The following is a 9,932-nucleotide window of genomic DNA, read 5'->3' as shown; positions in this document are numbered from 1 at the left end:
AGATTGTACGGAATGGAAGTCATTTAAACCCCTAGAGACACATTATGAATAAAGAAGACTATTTTTCTGTTAAACAGTTATATCACCTTTCCCTTCTAGCCAACCCCAGGTGCCAAATTTTCCTCTCCTTCCACCACCGTAAACCACATGTTTACTAACGCCTTCACCCCCCATAATAACTTTTCAAGTATTTCTTTTTTTGACGTTTTATTGAATTACATTTAATTGATTTTTTGGCAAATGTGAAGAAAAAGTAATATTTACATTTAATAAATAAATAATAATATATGATTTGTTATTGTTCAGAAAGTAGTAAAATGGTTTTGTATAAATCTGAATGTTTAAACAGCTATTACTCAAATTTGCATGATACTCAATGCAAGAACTAATGTTGGGGAGACTTGAACAAAATTTTCAGGAGAGAGTTCACCAAGCAGCAACAAGCCGATTAAATGTGTTTTTATTCCAAACTCCACCGAAAGGACCACTTTTTGCCCCTGAAAATAGGGGTAAAAGTAGCATATATTTCCCACAAACCGAAATTGCGAGGCGAAAGTAAAATTTTCGAGCGAAAGTAAAATTAGCGGGGCGAAAGTAAAATTATCGGGCGAAAGTGAAATCAGCGGCGCTAAAGTAAAATTAGCGGGGCTAAAGTAAAATTTGCGGGCCGAAAATAAAAATTAGTCGATCGAAATTCGAGGCGCGAACAAAGGTATAGAAAAAAGCGTCGGGCCCGCTTTTCAGGGCAAAAAGGTGGCCCTGGTCGAGAGTGGTATAAAATACTATATGCAACACAGGACGAAAGTAGATTCTTCCCTCAGGTAATTATTGTCCTCGCGAGAAGATTTTTTCCTCTGATGATCGATCGGGCAGTACGCCCACTCGCCGGAAAAATTTGCTTCTTTCGCACCTTGTTGCATAATGGGCTATTCTACCTATAAGGTCATTAAATATAATGTGCGTATGTGCTGGACTCATAAGCCGTTAGTTAATTAGTATAAATATGCAATGATAGTAGCATAATTGTAAATATAAGAGAAATTTTGTTAAATATTTTAATATAATTATTAAAATAACAAATAAAAATGCTTTGGAACGCAAAAAAAGGAATATATTAATTACCGAAGAAAAATGTGGTAAATTACTCGATACGCATGTTGGAAAGTTTCTTACATTGATAAATAAAAATTGTGGTCTTATAATGCAAAGTGCCTTATTTAAGAATATGATTATTATCAAAGTGAGTTACAAAATTGCAATAAATATGATTCATCACAATCTGGTGTAAATTAAATTGCAACACAGAAAAATAACTAATTTGGAATTAGGTAGTTCAATTTAATTTTCTACGAAAAAAGATGAAATTTGTTTTAATTTTATTATAAAAGAATAATTAAGGTTACAGACAGTTCAGACATTTTGTTGGGGCGCCGGTCGGGCCCCGATAGGGAAAAATGTGGGCCCGATAGGGTTATCTGTCTAGCGCCAGACCGTAAATGAAACGCCCTACCTGACAGGGCCCAGCTCTGGGCATCAAAAATGGGGGCCCGATCTGGCCCCTTGAATTTTTAGTTTCTATAATTAGTAAAATTTCAAGTTTTTATATTAATATTTTTTCAACTTCGCATTTTACAAAACTTTAATTTTGCAATATTCTACATTATATCTCATTACAAATAATCTAAATTGCATTATCTGTTTGTATTGCTTGAATTTATTGATAAGAATTTGCATTTTGAAGAAAGCAATTATGCTTTCATAAACAATTTTCAAATTTAGAGCTATTACACAAACAGACACACACACACAAATGAATTTTAATCATAAATATTTTTGAATCTTCTTAATATTCTTATGGAATGATTTTTTTTATTAATGCACATGGGGCACGTGGAGTAAGATTTAAAAAGTGAGGTTATGTTCGAGAAAATATAAAAACCTTTTAATCTATAATGTTACTAATCCGGAAATTCATACATTTGTAATAAGGTAATCTCTTTTTTCACAATATCAGCAATATCACGAGGATAACAGAAAACTTGACATAATCTTGTCTAGCTTAACCCGACCCAATGTGGTTCTAACGCGAGCCACATCATCTACCCCCTTTCGGTCACATGTGGAAAATCCGATCGGGCCCAGATCGGAACTCGGGTATAAGTTGGGAAATTTCTGCACAGGAGGCAGCGAACTCATCCTGTAATGCCTTCTGATTATTTTATACAAATATTCTGTAACATTCATTAAATATAAATAAACTAGAAAAGATAACCATTTGGTAATTTGATATGAAATTTTGAGAGATTAGTAGAAGAATCTATAGTCAAATAAATATTAAAGGAGCATCTTTTATCTATATTTTGAGTTTAAAGAGAATCGTTTTTTATTAAATTTGTTTTGAGTGATTATTTTACTCAAAAGTCATTAAGTGTTTGCCCTGTAAACTAGAAGGAGCCAAAGACCTAATTTTTTGTTCTTCAAACTTTTTCCAAATAGCGGGGGGTGGGGGGCTGATTCATCGCGTTTAGTACAGTTTTTTGTTATCTTATTTTTTATTTGTTTTATTTAAAATTTTCAAGTAAAAAAATGGTAATACATCATATTTTAATTTTTTTACATAGTAGGGTGGTTTAACCTATGTGAAAACCTGCCTGCAGATATTAACAAACATTTTGATAAATTTACAATATTTTTTTTGCAGAATATAATCTTTCTGGGAGGTATTATGTAAAATCAAAAAGCTTTTTTTAATTTGAGTCATCATCCTAAACATACCCCCCCCCCCCCCCCCCCCACACGCTTCCTTGATTTATCTCTATCTATATATTTTCCACTTTCTCTCTGTTTCCCTTTATATATTTGTCTTTTCTTTTTTCATATATTTCCAGGGGTTGACTGTGTATCCAAGGGCCCCACGGGCCTTTGAGAAAAAGGGCCTTGACATTGCATCATTTGTTGCATGTTTGAGTAGTAATAAGTGATGATTGCTGGGGGCCCACCAGACATTTTCCCGGTTGCCCGTAGCCCAGTGCGCCCCTGGATATTTCTCTCTCTTTGGCACAGCACTTCTCTCCTTTTTCACACACTCACCAACAACCCCGTTACCAAGAGGTTACTTCTCCTGCTTGCAACTTTGAAATGTTGGAAATCTCCCGAGTAAAACTCTAGAAAAGAAAGGGTAACATACATTTGTACTAACATATATGCATATCACTTATTTTCTTCTTTTTATGTTCCAGGTTGAAAATGGATTTCGAGAAGCTCGCAAACGAGAAGAACGACCTGCAGCGACACTATACAATGGTTAGAGATTACGTCGTGAGTATTATAGATTTTTGAGTACCATTTGTTTCAACAGATTACAAGGAAAGTTTTTTTTTTAATAAAATAATTGTGGGGCAAGGCATATGAAGTTCCCTACTCAAATCACATCAGCTAAAAAACTGTCTTTTCTTAATCGGGAATATTTTTTTATTCCTTTAAATAATATTTTAAAGATTTTTCTTGATTTCGATATTTTATTTTGAAAGACTTATAATATTGAATTATTTAATTCCTAACGTTTTCAAATAGAAGTTATTGAGTTTTGATCGTATAAATAAAAAAAATTTAATACTGTCAGTTTTCAATCGTTTTTTAGGCTTTCAGCAAATTTTTGTATGCACTTGCAGTAATTTGTATTCAATTAGGCACCCCTTGCCGTTACTTACAGAAATTATTTCCTATGTACTTTAATATAGGAATTTCATAATTTAGTGTTATTCCGTTTTTAAACAATATCAGTGTTCGCTTAATTATTACTACTAATATTATCTTGAAAGTGAAATTTTACGATGCTTGATATTATATTATAACAAACGTAAACTCAATTTGATGGTCTTCGACTCTATGTAAACTGTTGACTGCTGGCACTACTTTTGCAACTGGCATGCTTTAAAATTAATTATTTGCATGCAAGATTTTAAATAGGCTGAAAGAATAACAATTTTATTATCTGAGATTTTGTCTAATTATTACAGTTTTAATGTAATTTTTTTAAATTACATTTTAGTCTCTGCTTCTATACCACATTTTTTTACTAAAAATTGTAATTATACATTGTCGTAAAATCAAATTATAGTCTATATTCTAGAATAACGAATACTTGGCTTCGCAACAGATTATCGTTCCATTATTGAGTGAAGTTTACTATACCTAAACCACTTTGAGCACTAAGAATTTGGGTTAAGTTTATATCTTGCTAATAAATTGATTTGGATAATCCAACATTCTGGATGTTGGGCTGATTGTTGGTCGTTTGTTTCATCTTTATTAGTCCAAAATCCAAACTCTTGAAAAAAAAATGTTTCAAGTTAGTATAAATATCTACAGTTATAATTCTGAGCATATTATCTAAATACATCCATCATCTTAATCAATCATTCTTCCGAAATCACAAAATATTATACTCCAGATGAAGAATGTTAGAGTCAAGTACTCATTGATCTCTTAGAGCAGAAAAATTGTTGACCTCGATGGACAACTTGCGTGGGAGTGAGAAGTAATTGAAATTAAGATCCTTACATTGTTTCACGACACCACATGTCATTCTTCTGAAGGAAAAAAAAGATGAAGCCAAGTTTGAAGATCAATAATTAGGAAAATAGTTATTCTTACAATTTACTCTAATAAAATCATAGAGCCATTAAAATTGTCAGTTACACTCGGAATACTTAGTTAACTATTATTCAGATTTTACTTGGTAAGTTTTGTGCTTCTATTTCACCGTGTTACTCCAAAAGTGCTAATTCCGGAAATTGAATGCTCCGAACGAAGTATTGGATTGGTTGGTGCAGTTCGTTTCAATCGATTCGATCGGAGTAACGACTTCTTTGCCTTCGCAGAATCCATCCTTTTTCCTTTTCGTTCGACCTGGTGCGCCGATACGAATGAAAATTCACACCCTCGTACTTTTATATTCACATGTGCAGTGTGACACTTATGTAAACTGAAGCAGCGTGACAGGATGTTATATATCCACTCTATCATTGGAACGATGTACACGCGGAAAATATCAAACACGTTTGCAACCGTGGCGAAGCTTTAGTACATCAGTTACAGCAGGAAACAGCATAAATCTCAAAGATGGAATTTCATATTAAAATTTTGTTTTAGAATAACATTATGAACCAGAAACCTTTTTAAAGAAACTAAATATAAGTAAAATAAATGCAAAGCAAGTAGGTACATTCCTATGGAGGCGAAGAAGATGATAATGATGACGTTAGTATGCACAGAGAAAAATATATTTTAAGAACGTTCTAGTTGTTACAGTGCCACATGGTAATGAGAATTAATAGAAAATATGAGTTGCACAGTGAAAACTACTTTTCAAACAGTGAAAAACTCTATTCTCACATAGTAAGTATAATTATTTGAAAACATGGTAGAAGATTCTGTGTAGGATTGTACTTTATGACAAGAAATTTATTATTACCTAGCATTTAAGAACGTACTTTTCTCTATCAGTACTAAGTTATTTTTATTATATAGATGAAGTGCAACGTATTATTCGCATTATGTATAAAATCTCCACAGAAATAACAGTGGAAACGGAGAAAAAATGTCAGAAAAATCATATAATTGTGAAGTAATTCCCGTAAATGCAGGTAACAAGTAATATCTTACATAGTAAGCTTGTTTCTTTGCCTATTTCACATGGTGCTTTTCTACTTTCGCATGGTGAAATATTCTCGGAGTAGCCGCCACAAGACCCTATTTGATACAGTGAACTGTTCCCTGTACATTTCGGGCGCTCGAACCTTATTCACATAGCATTTTCAATCAAAATTGCAGCATAATTGAGACATTCTCAAAAAACAAGCTGCCTTTTCTTTTAAGGAAATCGGCTCTATTTCAAGTGGTACAATATGCCTTATGGCTTAAGAGATAATAAACTTGTCTCAGGTTACTTTTCACAAGTCTGCCATGTTTATCCCACTAGGATCTGAGTTGATTGTATCCTGGTTATTTAGTAAAAAATGAGCTAAATGCTCTACCACGCCATTTATCTAAAGCGACGCTTCATTTAGCATATATCTTTATTGAAGAATGTTTTTCCTGTTGTTTGTATCATTTTTTCAAATAACGGGTTTTTCAAAGCAAAAAAAAAATGTGACAAGAGATTTAGATACTTTGTCGAAGATGCGTAGGTTGTCTTGTCCAGGCAGAAATATTATATATAGTTTATATATAGTGCGAAGTATTGTATAAAATATTCATTTCTTTTATACATTTTTTGTATAAAACAAATTAATATTATGTATAAAACTTCACACTATATATAAACTATATGTAATTTCTCCGCTTGGGTGTTTTATTTAGAGTTTTGGTAATTACAGAAAAAAATCGATGACGCTTACTTCGACGAACAGTTTGAACCCTTCAAAATATTAGATGAAGATGGAACTAAAAGTGTTTCGCCTGGAGTCAATTTTTTTAAGTCACAGTGACGCATATTTCGAGAATTTGTAATGGATCTCAATACATACTGAAAAACTGGGTCATGGAAACTATGAAATTACAACAAACAAACCATAAAAGAAAACAGTTTTTAACTTGTGCTCATCTCTACATCATAATCGGTCAAATCAATTGGTACCAAATTCTAGCGAGAAGTCAAGTGTAACAGATTCTCGATATTTTTTGTAAAATTTTTATATATCTTAAATAGTTTTTAAAATTACAGGTGTTTAGTGTAAAAAATCAGAATTTAGAAATGACAAAAATGGTAATATTTTAAAAAATATTCATGATATGAAAAATTGTTGCAATATGTATCGAAAATATGTTACTGCAGACTTCGAATTGAAATTTGATGTAAATTAGTTGGATAGATTAGACTGCAGACGTCAGAATAAGTACAAATGTGAATTTTTTTTACAAGCATTCAACAATAATGCATTTATTATTGAAACTATTTGTCCAATATTTGATTTGGAAATTTATAACAACCACAGACTTCGAATACAAATTTAATATAAATTGGTTAGTTATATTAGGCTCCAGAGACGTGCACAGATGATAAATTTCATTTTTTACCCATAAATCAGTAATAATGCATTTTTTATCCAAACTTTTGGTCCAAAAATTGACCTAGCAATCTGCATCAGTATATTCTCGAAATATATTTGAGAAAAATGCGATATGCCTATGATGGAATAAAAGCTGTAGCCTGCTACGCGTCCTTAGCAGCAATAGGAAAACGGCAAAGTATAAGTGAATTCGAGATATAAATCGGGAGACCAGATTTAAAACAATCACAGAAAAAACAAAAGTTTAAATTTGCTGCAGGTAAGACTTGTAACGGTTAAAAATGAAACATATTTCGGCGAAAGTTTCGCCAAGGATAGGAGAATAATTCGGATCTCGTATCATGCGTCACGCGCAAGTGAGAAAATTTCGCAAAGGTTCTTTCACAGTTCCGCTACCTCCAAAGTACCATAAGGCCCGGTAAGCGTAGGTAGCCTAGCATTGAATGTACGTTTTGCCCATTCAAAAGTACCATGTAACACGAGAATAGTTCATTAGAAAGATGGCACAATTTACTGACATATCTGTTATTTATCACATGGATGGAATAGAACTTTTACTTTTTTGGGAGATAGTGAAAAATATTTCCGAACACAGTTAACTTAACTGAAAATGTCTAAGTGTCATAAAACTACCATGTTTTTAATTAAGAGTGCTGGTTAAATTCGACTTTGAATTATTCTTTTTCATAGGTACGGTACTAACTCAATACATATTTTTTGCGAACGAAAGAAAGAAAACTTGTCGAATATATGGGGTTTTTCGGGATCCTCGGATCAATGAAATGTTTAGAAATTTATTGAGGAAATGATTTATTTCACGACAAATATAAATTTTCCGAAAGGTAGAAGTCAGCGGGTAGCCCGGTAATATACGTTGAATTCAGAAAAATTAAGAATTTGTATTCCTATGAATACGCGATTTTTCCTGCGTATAAAAATCCCCCAACGGGGACAGAAAAAGTGAAAATCCTATTCCTCTCAATCGACTTAGTAAAATTTAACGAAAGCATTTATGTAACCTAGGTTTTAGTATTAAATCTTACTATAACTTATAAATTCGAAAAATATTCAAATTTTCATTTATTCACATTCTAATAATTTGTTTAAACGTCTTAAAAAATTCATCAATGAAATCTATGAAAATGTGTGAATTAAAATAATTTTAACTCTAGAGAGTCGGAGTTGAATTGATTACAATTAAATTTTCAAAACTTATATTCCACATGAAGGAATTAAAATAATTTGTCACACATATTTTGTGAACTTATTGGAAGGAATTAAATAATCTCAAAATATAAACACTTTTGGGGAATAGAAGACATCTTTGTGAGGTTATCTGTCGGTACAATTAGAAGGAATTAAATATATTGAAAACACGTTCTCTTTTAGGGAATAGGAACCTATGTGGCGGCCGCTACGGAAATAGAAATAAATTAATTTGACAGGGCATGTCAATTTTGTCTGACTTCTTCTTCATTTCGTAACGTATTTCGCAAAATGTAGGGTCTCGATCATCAAAGCGTGGCCCTTTGAAAACCTGATATATCCCGAAAATTCTTCTATTATGTCAGAGTTGGGAGTATAAAAATAAATGTGCGAACGATTATAACCGTTCAAATGCTGTCGTCTGCTACCCGCTGATTTATATCTTTCGTAAAATTCATATTTGTCGTGAAAATTATAATTTCCTCAACAAATATTTTGACTTTTCAACATTTTATTGGTCAGACGATCTTATACACCCCGGATATTCGAAAAGTTTTCTTTTTTTCGTTCTCAAATCCTTCGGAAAGAATATATATTAAGTCAGTGCCGTACACAGAAACAACGAAAGATATAATTTACATCGATTTTAGGTGAAAGATTCACCGCAACAAAAATTAAACTTGCCAGAGAGAAACGGCGATTCCCACCTGTCAGTTGCTTTCGTCGCTTTTTGCTAAATGTTATTAAATAAGTTCTAATTCGTCTACAATAGTGTAATTTATTTCGAAGAGGACATACCAGTAAGAATAAATTTTTTTCATGTTTTCTGTTGCTGATTTTACATGTTTTACCGAAATTTGCTCACTTCATCGTGGCGCAGTAGAAGAAATCAGAATAACCTCGGTGAAACTTTTGCCGAAATATGTTTAAATTTCAACCTTGCAAGTCTTACCTGTAACAAATTTTAATTTTTGTATTTTCTGTGTTGTTTTAAGTCTCGTTTCCCGATTTAGAACTCGAATTCACTCATACTCCGCCGTTTTCCCATTGCTGCGAAGGACGCCGGAGCATACGACAGCTTTTATTACATTGTAGGATAAAGTTTCGCCAAATAGTATGTAATCTTCAACAGCGCGAAATTTTATATGCAACAACATTTAACTTTAGTTTTTTCTGTGTACCTATGAAAAAAGCAATTCAAAGTTGGATTTAACCAACACGCTTAAACTCTTCTCGAAATCAAGGCAAAATTAACCGTTGATTTTTCTCCGTGTGGGTGGTTTCAATGGCAAAGATGAAAACAGCTATGGTAATGATGTTTCATAATGCAGAAGACAAATAAATAGTGCTAGATGTTGTAAAAAAGCAGATGATTATAATGATGGGACTAAAAATACGGATCAACAAATTAAAAAAAAAATTGTAATAATGGTGATAGTGATGTTAATAATCAATATAGTCTATGGATAAGAAAAGAAAAATTGATTGGAAAGAAAGATAAGAGAATAATAATAATAATAATAATAATAATTATTATTATTATTATAGATGGTATAATCAGATATATATATTTTCACTATCTCCCAAAAAAGTAAAAGTTCTATTCCATCCTTGCGATAAACAACAGATATGTCAGTAAATTGTGCCATCTTT

The 9,932-nt window shown here is 32.2% G+C and overlaps 1 protein-coding gene across 10 annotated transcripts in view; it reads left to right on the top strand.

Moving 5' to 3' along the window:
* The window catches only part of LOC117178167 (protein groucho-like), a 397,186-nt gene that overhangs the window by 173,636 nt on the left and 213,618 nt on the right, over nucleotides 1-9,932 (top strand). For 7 of the 10 annotated variants that reach the window (XM_033369451.1, XM_033369450.1, XM_033369449.1 and 4 more), the window contains one exon: nucleotides 3,240-3,318. In XM_033369451.1, coding sequence (XP_033225342.1) covers nucleotides 3,240-3,318 — 79 coding nt within the window. The remainder of the gene's footprint in view (nucleotides 1-3,239; nucleotides 3,319-9,932) is intronic. The other 3 variants (XM_033369453.1, XM_033369452.1, XM_033369455.1) reach the window with 1 other exon arrangement.

This window comes from Belonocnema kinseyi, chromosome 8, assembly GCF_010883055.1.
Source record: "Belonocnema kinseyi isolate 2016_QV_RU_SX_M_011 chromosome 8, B_treatae_v1, whole genome shotgun sequence".
Classification (NCBI taxonomy): domain Eukaryota; kingdom Metazoa; phylum Arthropoda; class Insecta; order Hymenoptera; family Cynipidae; genus Belonocnema; species Belonocnema kinseyi.
The sequence above is the reverse complement of the archived record's forward strand: the minus strand, read 5'-3'. Positions and strand labels throughout refer to the sequence as shown.